Genomic DNA, 16,905 nt, shown 5'->3' with positions numbered 1-16,905 from the left:
GCATACCTAGTGTTTTAATTGTTTTAATTCATCTTTATTCAATATATATATATTACTCAAGTAAAAAGTGTTGGAATGGAAAAACGTGACAAAACAATGCAATATAACAGTACGTGAAATCTAAAATTCTAAAACGTATGTTTAGAAACCTAAAACCACATCGTGGGGGCACTAAACACATTTATTTTTGTTTCAACACTGGCATTTTTGACTAAATAATTACAATTATAGAAATGTAGTAAACTTCCAAGTTACTAATAAAATAAAATTTCACTATTTGCAGAATAATAACTTGTGGTAATACCATGAGACCATGGGTTAATTACTTTCAGAATACTTTTGAATATTTTTTAATCGTTAAATTTGAATTTTTAGAAAATGTCGTATAAATTGCCTATACCAAACCCCTCGTATATCCTGTACGTAATAATATAATATGTTATATATTATTTTAATATACCTAAATACTATATTTATTACAATTTACAATAGTTAATACATTTGAAGATGGTGTACATATACCTACTGTCTACTACATAACTAAATTGTCTCTATTGACAGTGAAAATGTACTTATTCAAGATGCCAAACATATCGTAAATGCATAAAACCCTGCCGTAGCCATTAACTTATTGGTATTCATCACCTGATATCATCAGTGCTGATATTCTCCCCAAGCAACCTTACATTACTTCTTTTTTATTGCAAGACTCTCATGTAGACAAATATTGAAATATATTAAATTTCAGGCATTATACTTTATATTTGTCATTACTTGCGTACATTCAGCATATATTCTATAGAATCAATTAATGTAAGCTATCATTGTTTGTATCATTCATGTATGTTACTATTCGATTAAATTATTTTTTGAAAACTTAAATGAATCAACGAAGAATAAAATACTTAAAGATATACTTTTCATCCAAAGATCACCTATAAAGTACTATGATGGTACGATTTAATCCGGTGGGGATATTTTGAACACATTTTTAAAACACTTTTTGATACAACGGATCAAAAAGTCTCTAAGAATCAAAATGTCCCGTTACGGTAATATAAAAACTTATAGTGATTCATTTCTAATAAATTAAATGCCTACAGATAAGATATGTTACCCGAGTGAAAAAATGTGTCAACATTTGAACTTTAAATGCCTATTTTCGTGATTTTTACGAATTTTGTCAAAAATCTAAATTCAAACGCTTACAATTGTGGATTTAGGCTCATTTTTTTTAAAATTTACACTAATAACAACGTACGAGGAACTTTGTATTACATTTTCAATTTTTTTTGACCGATCGAACATTTATTTTTATTGACATTTGTTTTAAAAAAAACTAATAATAATCGAAAATTTCATTTGCCTATAAATATTGCAACACACGACATATTTTGAAAATTTTATGCTGTATAGAAATGAGGATATAAACATTCAGTGACAATTTGGAAGAAACCAACTGTGAGTAAAAGTTCTGGTTTTTCCTTGCACTTTTGAAAACCATTGAGAATTTTTTTGGTTTTGACCCCCCAAAGTAATAACTAGATTCACTTTCCTATCAGAAAAGATGATGTTGAAGAAAACTTATGCACTTTTACTGCCCCAAAAGGTGATGGCAGACATAAAAACAACACACATCATTGTAAAATCAATACATCCATCTAGAAGAAATATACAGGGTGATTCACTAAGCTCCAACTTTTTGTTCAACAACGCAGTTATTCAAAATCTGATTTTTACAATTTTTAAATATACTTAAACACATAGAGATTAATGCTTGTAAAAAAATCTGAACCTAATGTCTTTGCACCTTAAATATTTTAGAACTGTTATTCTGTTATAGCAACTTTTGAGGAACCTTATATTAAATTTTCAAGTTCTATGACTCATTGAAAATTTCAGGTGTACTAAATAGCTCCAAAAAAGTCAAAATATTTTGCAAATGTTATTATCTATAATAAATTATAAAATAAATATTCGATGAAAATTTCAAATATCTATGGTTATTCGTGTTTGAATTACACTAAGAAAAACTAAAACGATTTTGTCAAAAACTGATTTTGCATAAAAATCTCTTTATTTCCTTAATTGTTTTTCGTTTATTTACTTTTGATCCCTCAAGACCTCAAAATACCGTCTAGTTTCACTTTCCTACAAAAAAAAAAAAATGCTGAAATAGAAAATTGGAGCATTTTAGCTGCCCTAAAAGACGATGACAGATACGAAGAATATAAAAACCCATTCATTGTAATTTGTAAGATCAGTACATTCTCACTGCGCTCAGAATCTAAAATAAATAATAACTAGGCACATTATTCATGTCTGGTAAAAAATGAATACTATGTTTAATTAATTTAAACTTAAAGTAAATTAGTTACTATTATATTAATGTTCTTTATTAATGCACGATAAACATATTTTATAGTATACAGAGCGATTAAAACTTATTGGAAAAAATTAATAATTAATAAAAATAATGTTTTTAATAGTTTTTACGAGCTATAATCCTAACAGAATAATACAATTGTCTAAAGATTGCTATGAATTACGATAATGGTAATACATAATTAATATTAATACTTGGGTACTTATATATCATAAAAAATATTTTTTTTCGGACTTTTTATTTTAATGACTTAATATCCCGGTACATATACCAGCTATTATATTTTGTGTATATTATTAGTTACACATTTTATGTATATTTTATAACTTAAGGTCAAAGATGTAGGTTGGGCCAGAAGGTTATCTTTTATAAAAATAATATACCTAACCGAGTTATGGGTCCAGCGTCTGACGATATTGTTCATTAAATATTTAAGTATAGCTATGTACAAATATATAATTATTATGTCTTATTGATTGCAGGAGCACACACACTGCACAGCATATTTTACGTAAAACTAAAATAAGAATATTTATTTAATATTCAGACAATTTGTTTTATGTTCATTTTAAACCATAGTTTAAAAAAATGTAACTTATGAAACAAGAATATGTTGTTTAATCATAAATTATTAACATTTAATTATTTTCCATCTTAATTATTTATTTAAATAGTAATAAATAAAATTAAAATAAATAATGGTAGAGTAAATAATATATTATTATACTAAATATTTACTTAATTACTAAGATGAATTTATAATAACAGGCATCTCAGCATCCGTTTATTTGTTAAGCCTTATGTCTTTATCTGTACATGCGAGTGTGTATCAAAGGTCGCACAATTATCATAACATGACGTGTTCTTATTTGATAAGTATTAATTGTACCTTCAAATATGTAATATTTTTTACTGTGGCACATGTCATCAATAGTCCATACTGATAGAGTTATTCAATAATTAAAAAGTTACAATAAATTAATTTTCTATTAATTATCAGATTCCGGTGACAATGGCACTGATCTTCAACCTCCGTGGTCCTGGAGGCCTATTAATATTGCTTCTCCTGGCATAAATATTGGTGTATCTCGACAGCTAAAACGAGAGTCGGTGATAAAAGCCACATTAGTTTCATTGTAATCATTAATCGCGTAGGGCTACGTTTGTAGATATTAAAATAATTTAAAAACGATGTAAACAGGAAACATTAAAACAAACATACGCAAATATAGTATACTTATATATAGTTTAGTAATGTACCTATACGCACATTTGATATTTATCATTAATGTATATAATATTATAGTTGTATAGATATATTCATAAATATTACCTACTAGACACCAGTACTTTAAAAGTTAAAAATATACATTCTATATGCATATTCAACATTTATCATTTAGGTACCGATTAGTACCTACTACCTATAGTGAATTAGCGGTCAGATCGAGGACCCGTCGACCTCCAACACTATAATAGTAAAATAAATTACTATAATAATTAATAACAATATTTTATATTTATATAATTAGGTATTTCTATGAGAATCATAGGCTGACTCCACTTCTCCGTTTACATTCATTTTTTGTTTGCAATGATTTATTATTCATTTCAAATTTAGCACATCCGTTTTAGTGACTTATGTACTCAATGACAGACAAAAAAAATTTGTTTTTGGGTATAGGCCATTCGTGCCAAATTTAAGCCTCTACCAAATCAATTGGCATATTTCTTTTACTTGGACTATAACAAATAAGGACATTTAAAAAAAGTGTTTAGGAAACGAAAATATATTACAGCCATAATATACATAATATACATTATTATAATAAATGTTGAACATTTAAAAGGTTAAATAATATAGAATGAGGCTTTTATATTATTGTGCAGTACTACAACTGTAGATGGCTTGACCAGCAGACATCAGCCCTCGGTTGAAGGTAATAGGTAGGAGTGTAGAACCAATGCAGTTAATCTATTATCTATTAATTAATATGTCTGATAGTTTAGGAAAATGCCTAACGTAAATGGCATAATGCCTTACGTTATTACTGCCATATACGGGCAGGTACGACTGACCAGTAAATCTGCAGTGGAACCGCCCCCCCCCCCCAACCAGGTCTGAAATCGTTTTGAAAGATCATGCGGTCATAATATTACATCGTTGTCCATAGAAAAATAAAAATCACCTGCGCCCTTCGGTTGTGTGACAGCCGTGTGTTGTACGTGGGCACAAAGGATAGGGAGGAGATGTGCGACAGGTGGGTGGGCAGGCAGGCGGACGTGACACGCAACGCAGCGCACCGGCTAGGCGCCCCGTTGCGAACCGACCCGGTGAAAGCAAAACATTTCTAGCGTTCCTCGTGACGGCGGCGGCCGAGTGCGCCGCGTTATCGTCACCGGCCATCACCCACAACATGCTCGTTTGTTTACAGTGGTGATAACGCGTACGTACGCTGACCATAATAATAATATTACGACAATATTAAAATAATTTTACAACGAATAACAATCACATATTATAAGTATAACCATAGGTAAACCGGACCAGTGTTCGACTCGAGTTGTCCGAGCAGCCGGTTTCGTTCAGCAGTTCAGGTGGAGGTTTGTTTTCTTTTCTCTCCACTCCCGCTGGGTGTCCCACCCCACCCTGCTCCCACCGCCGGTCCCTTCGGGCGCAAATATTTGCTTTTCTCCCCGTAGCGCGGGCACGCACGCGCAGGCGCCCGATCACACGCACGCGCACGAGCACACTGAGCGCGCGCGTTTTTACCCGCCGCTTTTCTAACGCTGCGTTCGCCGAAAATATGATATTGGCGACGACGGCGACAACGACAACTACAACGACAACGACAATAATACAGCACCAACACGCCGATGCCGACGACGACGCCGGACGCGCTACGACAATCCGTCGGCCGAGTTGCTGATCCGCCGCCGCCTCCACAGCGAAGACGATGCGCTGCTCGACCATTGTCCCGCCGGACGACCGCCCGTCGTGAACCTTGTGCCGTTGACGCTGGTGCTGGTGCTGCTGCTGCTGCCACCGCCGTTGCCGTCACTGCCGATCATAACACCACTGCGGGCGCTCCGAGCACGATCACTGCCGTTTTACCTGCGACGACCCGGACACCAGTCTCCATGAAATGCGCCAAGATGACGTCGTCATGGATTTGTGTTGCGTTGTGCTGTACCGCGATGATGTCGCTCGTGAATGGTGAGTACCGGTCAGGTTACCGACTAGGTTTTCGGTAAAATTATCTCAACGTTTTCGTCGCGGCGTACCGCCATCGTTGCCGCCTTTGTTATTGCTATTGTCATGTCATCGTCATCGTCACGGCCTTTTAAAAGCTTTTTTTCATGATTTTACTAGCGTTTGAATGCTTTACTAAACGCCTTCGTCACATACTGTCATGTTTTGTTTCCTGTAGTTGGTTTTTTTCACGCAAAATTCCTATGACACTCCTCGCTTTTATATTTTGTTCGAATTCCCAGTATACATGGTGATACCTGTCGTTACACATATCGCATTGAACCAAAGAGTACACCAATAGCGATATGCACAAATATTTGCTCGGATATCATTTAGAATGTTGACTGCAGGCGGTCCTACTAAGCGTTCTCAGTAACGGCTGAATAATCCTGCTACATGTCAATCGTCAAATGTTTCGATGTTGTATAATGTTGTTTGACGTTATAACATTATATTTTATGAGTTATGATCAAGGCACTTAATTACATTTTTTTACTTTGGTACCATTGTGTCAATTAATAAATTGAATTTAATATAAGTTTGATTTTCAGTTTATCTAATTGATTGCCTTTGAAAGGAAAAATTCATAAGAATAAATATTTTTATTCTAGTGTTAATGATTAATACTTAACTATTAAGTATTTTAGTTGTTTTGGTGTATTTTGTATTAGAATTATTAAGTAACATAGAGGCTCTAAGGGTTTGAGAAACCAGATACAACTTATTAAAATAACACCCACCTGTTGTAATTTAAATATATTATATTGAGTATTATATGCATGACAATCAAAACTATTATATTTAATTTAACATAGGTACTGATTCTTTGCATTATTATTTACTTTGGCTATATGTTCACCTCTGTATTTACTTTGTGTATCTGTTGATAAAATAATAAAAATAGACATAGGTAAACAAGTATTTACACGAGATTTACATTTATTTGTATATAAAATTATTTCAAATATTATATTAATGATATAAATAAAATTATCTTCACTGTAACATTTTGGCATTAATTTAATATAATATTGAAGTATAAAAATAAATTAAAATATCATAGCTACATAATACCTAAGTTGTATACATGATGAAGTCGATTAGATTGCAAATGTGGTCATGATGTTTTTGAGGCCTTTCAACTTAATTTGTTGATTTTTGTTAAATTTTCAAGTGAATACTAAAAAACTATTACAGCTAAGGTTTCATAAACAAGACCACAATGTATTGTTCACAGTGTATGCATAAGCTCAGACTAATAAAACATAACTAATATTTGTATCATAATTCAATATTTTCTTTTAAATTTTATTAAAAACAAGAATAAGATTATTTTTAAAGCACTGAAATTTATTAATAACTAATCTAGTATAGTGCATACTTATGTATTTAATATCATATTTATTATTAATATAAATCAGTTGAAACATTTTGTTTTGTAGGTACATTTAATAATTTAGATAATAAATTTTCCAAAATGAAATTATTGTCTAAAAACAAAATAATACATACATACTGATTAAGTTTATCCGAACACTTGATTTTTACTGCTCTAACTATAGTTCTATCAAAAATATTATAAAATTAATTTTGTATTTATCTAATGTTAATTTTTTTGTTTAGCTTATCCAAATTTGATATATACAACATCTAAAGATATCCGAATGGCTAATATGTCAAAATCGACCAGGATTAATGTTATTGTTAAAGTAAGTTCCAAGTTAAACTTACAATTGTATTTGTTTAAATTTGTAATTATGATCAGTATAACCTTAATGGTTAGATACCATTTTATTAAAACGAACAACTAGTATGTTAACTGTTTCTTATGTATTCAGGATCTTATTGAAGGAAGTGCACTTGATTTCTATTATAAAGGATCGTTGATATGCTGGGCTGATCATGGTCAAGAATCTATTCAATGTGTTTCTTACAATGGAACTCACGCTAGTAACAAGGTAAAAATATTTATTTCATTCAATTGGTAATTCTTAATCATGTGCATTATTAATTTTTACATTCAAACTATTTACTTATTATTTTAATAAGTAATACCATTAAATATATATCTAAAAAAATAAATAAATATATTATACTCTGTAGTAGTGTAGTTTGTCTCATATAAAAGTAACCTCGAGCAGTGAATGTTTTCATCTGGTTTGGTCGTTAGATCGTACTCATCAGTAAATCCATTTCTGTTGTCAGCTTTTGTTTGTTATGCCAAACATTTATTTTGTTGTGTTAATTTAAGCAAAATGCTAGGTAAGCAGTCGTTGGAATACTTAAATAGTTCCCAGGAGCTTCGCACTCGATCCCTTGTTAGCCACACCCATTATCGCAGCTGAGGTTACTCTTATTATATGATAGAGTATTACTATTTATATTATATTATAATATGTTTATATTTTTGAATTTTTGCATAATCTTACTTTATTGACTGTAATATTGTATAGTTATAATACCGTATTTTATCATTTAAATAAAATAGGTGGCAATATTGAATACTGGTATTATTACACCAGATGGTTTAGCTTGTGACTGGCTTACTAAAAAAATATATTGGACTGACGGCGATACTAATAGAATTGAAGTGGCATCATTAGATGGTAGATATAGAAAAGTGCTCTATTGGGAAGATATTGATCAACCACGTGCTATAGCTTTAGTTCCTATGGATGGGTATGTTTCATGTTAACACATATTTCATTAATCCTAAGTGTATTGTATTGTTATTATTATTTTTTATTCTAGCATAATGTTTTGGACGGATTGGGGTGAAGTTCCAAAAATTGAACGCGCAGGAATGAATGGAGATTTGTCTACACGAAAAGTCATAGTTAGTGATAACATATTTTGGCCAAATGGATTAACTATAGATTTTCATACCAAACACATCTACTGGGTTGATGGAAAACTTGGTTTTATTGATGTGAGTATTTTAAAAAAAAATTTTCTGTTCTTGAATAAACACTTATATTTATATGTTCTATCTAGATAATGGATTATGATGGGAGAAATAGAAAAACTATTCTTGAAAAAGGAATACCATATCCATATGGTATAGCTTTATATCAAGATAGACTATATTGGACTGATTGGAAGACATGGTTTGTTAAAATATTTTTATTTATTTTTAACAAAATATATCAGTAGCTACCTTGTAAAAAGTATAGTTTTATTGTTAAGAGATAAAAAAAACTTTATTTCAAACACAGTTATCTATAGAATGATTATATTACTTTTTTTTTACCTTATGATTTATATATATGCTTCAAATTTGAAACTTTCACAAAACTTTTAACTGTACTAATCATTTTTTCTTTTATCGATAGGTCGATTCATGTTGTAGATCGCAGAGGAGGTGGAAATAGCCGCGAAATTATACATAGTAATAATGTACCAATGGATATTCGTGTATGGAATGCTGCTCGACAACCAGAAAAAATTACCCTTTGTGATAAAAATAATGGAGGTTGTTCAGATTTATGTCTTCTTTCTCCAAATTCTCCTGGATATTCATGTGCTTGTTCAACTGGAATAAAGCTGATAGACCATCATAATTGTGCTGAAGGTTTGTTAAACTATATTAGTTAATTAAAAATATTACTTTGATGTTTGTATATATTATTTTGCAATCATTACTTTTTGTAGGTGTCCAAGAAGTTTTATTCCTTGTACAGAAAACTGATATTTATCAAATATCATTAGATTCTCCAGATCATACCATTATGTCTATACCTCTAACTGGTTTAGCTCATGCTATTGCTATCGATTATGACCCTGTTGATGGGTATATTTATTGGACTGATGATGAAGTACTTATTTGTTTTAAATTTAATGCTTGTACTAATAATTTAAATAATAATAAATTATCTTTTAATATAGATTAAAATGATACAACGAGCAAAAATGAATGGAAGTAATCAAGGAGTTGTTATTTCAAATGAGGTTTACCATCCAGATGGAGTAGCTGTTGACTGGGTTGCAAGAAACATATACTGGACAGATACAGGAACAGATAGGATTGAAGTTGCTAGATTAAATGGGAAACACCGAAGAGTAATTTTAAATATTTATCTGTAAAAATCATATCCTAAAGCATAACATGTTTTTTCTGTACTTTAGGTTATAGTTGCTAATGATTTAATCGAACCTCGAGGTGTTGCTGTAGCACCTGAATTAGGTTGGCTATTTTGGTCTGATTGGTATGACAAACGACCAAAAATTGAGCGTTCCAATTTAGATGGAAATGATAGAATAATTTTACTTAGAGATGATTTAGGATGGCCAAATGGAATAACATTGGATATAAAGTCAAGAAACGTTTATTTTTGTGACGCAAAAACTGATAGAATAGAAGTAAGTTAACACATTTTTTATTGTAATAGTTTAAGTTAAAAATAAAATAATTTTCACACAAAATAGTTGATTAAATACTTAATAGTTTTGTATGTGTTTATTCAAATTATTATATCAAACTTGAATGAAATAAATATTCTGTTGACTTCCAATCTATCGTTAAAGATTTCAAAATATTCAAATTATTAAAAATGAACTTACCTAACACTGGTACCAAGTATCTCCATGTATTTGATTGGTATTTATTTAAATTATATTTTATTTTATAGGTTGTTGGTATGAACGGAGAAGACCGTAAAGAACTTGTGAGTGAAAATTTGCCCCATGTATTTGGTTTGACTCAATTGGGTGATTACCTTTATTGGACAGATTGGCAGCGTCGTACAATTGACAGAGTTAATAAAAATACTGGATCTGATCGAAAAATTATTATAGATCAATTACCAAATTTAATGGGTGTAAAAGCTGTGAACTTAAAAGAGCCCCTTAATGGCAACCCTTGTGGTGATAATAATGGAAATTGTAGTCAGTTTTGTTTTTATAAACCTAAAGGCTACTACATTTGTGCTTGTGAAATAGGTAATTATTGTATGATTATGAAATTTACAGTGCATTATCAATTTAAAGAAAAGATATTAATTAATTTTATTTTGTTGATTAGGTTATGAATTGGCTATGGATGGAAAAACTTGCATACTGTCTGAATCATTTCTACTATTTACCCGATTCGAACATATTGGAATATTAAGTACTGAAAATAGTCATTATTCAGATGTCATTCCTGTAGCTGGATTGAAAGAAGCGAGGTAATTTTTTTATAAATAATATTTAGTTTTAGTATTTAGTTGAATTTAAGTTGGTTATAGAGTTGATTAAAAAAATACCTTTGTATAAACAGGCCATAGGGCTCATTGGAATATAGTTTAAATGTATTCAATGAGCTAGAAACTGCAAATGTATATCATAACTTTCTATAGTATCTTGCAATTTATTTTCGTATAAGGTTTACATGATAAAATTGGTTCGTACATTTACAGTCAATTCTCAATAATTCAAAACTTTCAGTAATTTGTAGTAATTGTTCGTTCTTTTAAAAACCTAGCATTAATTCAAATAAATACAATACAGCACGATCAGTAAATTGTAGTAAAATTTTAGAGAAATCTGGCCATTAACACATGACAATTTGAAGTTTAACACGGCGATTCAAAGTGTATTCACATAAATTCATAATTGCACTGATGTGCCCAAGCACCCATTGAAATTTGTTTGAGGGGCTGAGCATTATAAAAAATGTATTACCCGTTAGAGACTCCCCGTAATTCGATATCTGTATTGAATCCGAGGAACATGATCCCGGTTCCCCCGTAATCCTGGCTAAAATACAAATGTTAGTGGCTTTTCACTTAAAGCATCCAATGGTTTTTTCTTTTATATCTTGGCGCTTATGCCAAAATGTATTTCTTATAATCTTATAGCTAATAATTTTCTTTAAAATTGTGTATTAATTTAGTTTATTATTTCCGATAACTATCAAATTATTATTGTAGGTGAAACATTTTTCTTCATAACTTCGTAATTCAAATTGCCTGTTTACCCTCTAAATATTTCAAACCTTTCAACTATTCAAAATGTTTCCTAAGTCCCATTAACTTGAATTATTGAGAGACCGAGAGGCGACTGTATATTATCTTACACTTTCGAATTCTGATACATAGATTTATTCTATCCATTATCACCATGAATCATCAATTTAATTTTAACATATAACTATTACAAGTATGATTTGCTTAAATATATTCAATATATTTTATTATTAAGTTTAGAAATCTATTTTTGTTTATTTTTAAGCTATTAGGTATTGAAATTATATATGTTTGTATTGTTAAGTATTAATTACTTATTTTATGAACTTTTAGTGCTGTTGATGTTGATATCAAGAATAAACGTGTTTATTGGACTGATCTCAGATTAAAAACAATCAATCGAGTTTACTTAAATGGGTCAATGGCTGAAAGAATTATTACATTTGGCCTACAAACTCCAGAAGGTAATTTTTTAACCATTTGTTGTAGAATTTACAGTATAACAAAATATTTTCAACTTTATTATAAGCTTAACTTTATGTATTATAATTCATAAATTATTGTGTACAGATTGTTCAAATAAATATTTTTTATCTTAAATAGGATTAGCTGTTGATTGGATTGGTGGTAACTTATATTGGTGTGATTCTGGCACTAAGCGAATTGAAGTGTCTAGATTAGATGGAACTATGCGTAAAGTTTTACTTTGGAATGACATCAAAAACCCGAAAAATTTATTACTAGATCCTAAAAAAGGGTTAGTGTAATATAATATACATAGATTTCATTCTTATAATATTTTCCTTATTTATTAGATTTATGTATTGGAGTGAATTTGATGGAATTACTGGTTCAATTCATAAATCATCTATGAACGGTGAAGGGAAACATTGTTTAATAAATAAAATTGGTAGAGTCATAAGTATTACTTCAGATTATGACAGTGGTTTGATTTATTGGACAACATTGACACCAAATAGTGGATCCATTGAAAGTATTGATTTGAACGGAAGACGTCAAAGTAAAATTGTCTCTATACCTTATGGTAGTTACCCGTCTGCAATAACATATTTCAGGGTAAAAGAAGTTACATATCTGTTTTTAAATAGCTGTAGTTTACTGTCAATTTTTGTATTAATTATTTGAAACAATTTAGGGTTCTTTATACTGGTTGGATTGGACAAATGGAACTTATTTCCAAGTCGATATTCAAAGTGGTATAATTTTAAAGCAAACTAAGATAAATTTAGATCATGTTACGGACTTGATAACCTTTGATAAATTAAGTCAAACCGGAACAAATCCATGTGCTATAAATAATGGAGGATGCCAACAATTGTGTCTTGTAAAAGGATCAACAAAAGATTATGAACCATTGCCATATCACTGTTCATGCGAAACACATTTCACATTATTTAAAAATAACACTTGCTCAGGTAAATACAATTTTTGGAAAAATATTCAACTAATTAAATCCTTTTGGCTTAACATTTTTTTTAAAGAAATAAATGTATTAATATACAAATTAACAAAAAACTACTCAAATATTTTAATCGCAGTTTCACAGCTCCTTTAAATTTTACAAACTACATTTTAACTTAATAAAATTAGAATCTCAATCTCAATCACTAATATTTATTTTTTAGCACCAAATAGTTTTTTGATTGTGGCACAGAAAACAACATTTTATAGGGTGGTAATGGATATAGATGATTCTTCTGATTCTTCACTCCCCGTTATAGGACTGAAACATGTAAAAGCAGTTGAATATGATCCAATATCACACATGATTTATTGGGTAAAATGATTTAATATTATATTATTAATTTCCTAAGAACCTTAGCTTATGTTTGTACAATTATATATTTTTTAGATTGATGGCAGGACACAGATGATTAAACGTTGTCACGAGAATGGTTCAAATCCAAATATGTTTATTGGAAACAATGGCAATACATATAATTTATATGATCTCGCTTTGGATCCATATAATAGATTATTGTTTTGGACTTGTACTGTAACGGATACTATAAATGTTACTCGTTTAACAAATAGCAGCTTCCAAGGATCTGTATTTAAAAGTTTTGATGGGGAAAAACCAAGAAATTTGGCGATACATCCCGAGAAAGGGTAAACATTTGTATTTTTTATGATTTATAGTTATCTAATAAGATTAATTTATTTCAAAATTCTAGTTATATTTATTGGACTGATTTGGGAAGTCAACACAGAGTAATAAGATCTCGTATTGATGGCCATAATAGAGTTATCATTGCCTCTGATTTATTATCTCTCGAAGCACTTACTGTTGACAGGGTACAAAATATGGTTTATTTTTCGTATTCAAGTAAAGTAGATGTTTGTGATCTTCATGGTTATCAAAGGTAAACAAACAATATATATATTGCATACTTCATAGTTGGAATGACTATTGTGTTTATTTTAAATTACATTTATTAATAGTAAACTAAATTCATCGAAATAACTTACATAAATAATCCATACAAGATCCATAATAATCCATACATCCCAATAATCCATACATTGACTGTATATTCCATTATAATTGCTTATTTGGTAATTTAAACACACTTCTACCTATCAACCAAAAAAAATATAATACCTCATCAATCTTGTATGGGTGGGTTGCATAAATGTCCTGAAGCGATTTACTGAACCTTGAACGGTTCTGTAAATAAAACTGGGTATTGCTAGAAATCCCTACAGTGTCAATGACTGTAAACTATCACTTACCAGACCTGTAAACTACAGATCGGATTTTGATTTGGTAACTTCAGCTCTATGAATTCAGCCAAATTATAAGATACACCAACTAGTTAGTTCTGGATAACAACACCAGGATTGCTTGTAAATTCATCACAACACTTTTTGTACTATAGTGAGCAATCTAGTATTTATCATCAAAGTATTATTATAATAACTTGTCACTAGTGTTATACTAATAAGTTTAAAGGAGTGGATAAAATCTCGTCCAGTATAACATAATCCCCTCTTTACTTCCATCTAGATTTTGTTGTAATACAACATGGTAAATACTTAGCATTTATTTTTTGTTATTAATTAAAAAATGTTTTTTTAAAAATCGATGTTTATAATTTATTACAGTTATCTTTCCAAATGCATGTATATATTACTATAGAATATTTAAGTGAATATTATATTTTTATTTAATTTTTATTTCTTATTTGTAATTTTAGGAAAACATTGATTTCATTTGATGGTGCACTAATCACTAATATAGCTGTTCTTGGCCCATATTTGTATTGGATTGATAAAGAAAAGCAGGCAATAGAAAGAGTTAATAAATCCACTGGTTTCGTTACTGATGGCGGTACTGTCATGAATCAAACTCCTCATTTAATAGACATCATTGCTATATATATTCCTACTCCAGAGGTAATAAAATATTTATATTGTTATATCTTTAAGCATTCGTTCATAGTATTTTCCCAAAAATTGAAGTAAACTTTTTCTAATCTCGCTTTTCAATTCACTTGCTTTAAATTTTCCCTTAAAAATTGTCTATACAACTTGATTTGACCAAAGTAATTTTTATCAAAATGTTAATTTTTCTATTTTAATAACATTGAAAATTAAATTGATCAATCCTTCTGCTAATTTTCTTAAATTATTCATCATAATTTAAATTGGCATTTCATATTATATGTATTAAACATTTATAACTTAATATTTTAGAATTTAGCATCACATCCTTGCAGTGCAATGAACAAGCATGGTCAGTGTTCACATTTGTGCATTGTCACTGGAGTCAATGAGAGTACGTCCAGCAGCCATCAATGCTCTTGTCCCTTAGGTCTCATAATGAGTGACCGCCAATGTGTGAATGTACCAGTTTGTGGCCCTGAACAATTTATATGCAATTCGCTGAGTGCAGAATGTATGCCGTTGATATGGCGCTGTGATGGCCAAACAGACTGTCATGATGGTTCAGATGAAGTCAACTGTTCAGAGTGCAGTAGACATCAATTCAAATGTTTAGATGGCCATTGCATTGGTGTGTACATGAACAAAAAAAAAAAATCAATTCAGAAAGCAAAAATATGTTAACATTGTTTTATGTTTGATTGTTTTCAGAGAGAAGCTGGGTGTGTGATGGTACTAAACAATGTTCTGATGGTTCAGACGAATATCGTTGCTGTGAATCTGGATTGCTTTCAAACGATAGATATCAATGCGTTTCTAATGGTGCATGCATACCAGTTAAGGAAGTATGTGATGGTTGGAAACATTGCATTGATGGGTCTGATGAAACTTATTTGGCTTGCTCGTTGATCAGAAATGTGGGCCATACCACAAGCCCCAATAGCGACAAATCATTCAAAGGCACATTGTTTTTCACAATAATTTTCTTTGTGACAGTATTCAGTCTGTTGTTGATCATTATATATCGTTGTGCTAAAAGGTATGTAAAATAAAATGTTCTCATTGTGCAATTATATTGATTTATACATTTTCTATTTCTAATTTGTTTTCAGTGATCTAGACCATGCTCCAAGTCTGACTAGCAATAATGTAGTTACATACACTGCTATGCCTATTCCCAGACAATATTCTTCAACGTCCGCTTATACGGCTATGCATAATGGAACACACATTGACTTGATCTCCCCATCAAACTGTAGCCCCCTTAATCCACCACCAAGTCCTACAACTACACTAACAATGCAAACAAATGATTACATCAGATCAAATCAATACTTGCGATATGATGAGCGTTATGAACCTCCTTGCCCCACATTGTGTTCACAAAATGATTTGCCCACCGATATTTATGATGATTCAGATTTTGCATTACCTCTTGAACCATGCCCTCCTCCCCCTACTCCTCGATCACATTCGCCATCCTCGAGCACTTATTTTAGCCCAAATGCACCACCCCCATCACCTAATAGCTGTAAAAGGCTTTGTTGAATATTTATTTTTTGATAATAATTGAATTTTATTATAATTTTGTGAATTGTTGTTTTATTCATTGTTTGTAACAATTTTTAGAATACAATATTTTTGTTCTATTTATCATAGCTATCATGCTATGGTAAATTGATGTCCTACTTAGGTTAAGTTTTTAAAATATTATTGTAAGCGTTTTTAAATAACTAAGTTTATTTGTATATGTGTATTTATATTTTGTGACCTGAGCATTGCCATTACAACTAATGATAATTATTTAAGATACATTATTGAAGACTTGTTGTATGAATGTACTTATACATTATTTCTGATTTTCAGATCAGAAGAAAAAACTATTTTACTATTATTTTATATATATATATATATAT

At 30.4% G+C, this 16,905-nt stretch overlaps 1 protein-coding gene across 1 annotated transcript; it reads left to right on the top strand.

Moving 5' to 3' along the window:
• The first annotated feature begins 5,263 nt into the window (after positions 1–5,263).
• LOC111041555 (low-density lipoprotein receptor-related protein 6-like) lies at positions 5,264–16,803 on the top strand. Its single transcript, XM_022325856.1, has 23 exons — positions 5,264–5,603; positions 7,263–7,348; positions 7,478–7,597; positions 8,128–8,318; positions 8,391–8,568; positions 8,634–8,746; positions 8,972–9,210; positions 9,291–9,454; positions 9,525–9,698; positions 9,765–9,998; positions 10,268–10,577; positions 10,660–10,804; positions 11,918–12,048; positions 12,188–12,341; positions 12,400–12,661; positions 12,741–13,020; positions 13,231–13,382; positions 13,458–13,714; positions 13,780–13,968; positions 14,803–15,001; positions 15,302–15,620; positions 15,701–16,028; positions 16,102–16,803. The coding sequence occupies exons 1-23, from the start codon at positions 5,264–5,266 to the stop codon at positions 16,535–16,537; spliced, it is 5,001 nt and encodes a 1,666-aa protein (XP_022181548.1). The 3' UTR covers positions 16,538–16,803.
• The last annotated feature ends 102 nt before the right edge of the window (positions 16,804–16,905 follow it).

The sequence above is a fragment of the Myzus persicae genome, unplaced genomic scaffold, assembly GCF_001856785.1.
Source record: "Myzus persicae strain clone G006 unplaced genomic scaffold, MPER_G0061.0, whole genome shotgun sequence".
Lineage (NCBI taxonomy): Eukaryota > Metazoa > Arthropoda > Insecta > Hemiptera > Aphididae > Myzus > Myzus persicae.
This window is presented reverse-complemented; position numbering and strand designations above follow the sequence as displayed.

What these genes read in the sequence shown, in the direction of transcription:
- LOC111041555 (XM_022325856.1), top strand. Translation starts at nt 5,264, where the DNA reads ATGCCGACGACGACGCCGGACGCGCTACGACAATCCGTCGGCCGAGTT. An exon ending in TGGACTGATTGGAAGACATG is followed by an intron (nt 8,747 to 8,971) that starts GTTTGTTAAAAT and finishes TTTTATCGATAG; the next exon opens with GTCGATTCATGTTGTAGATC. An exon ending in TTTATTGGACTGATGATGAA is followed by an intron (nt 9,455 to 9,524) that starts GTACTTATTTGT and finishes CTTTTAATATAG; the next exon opens with ATTAAAATGATACAACGAGC.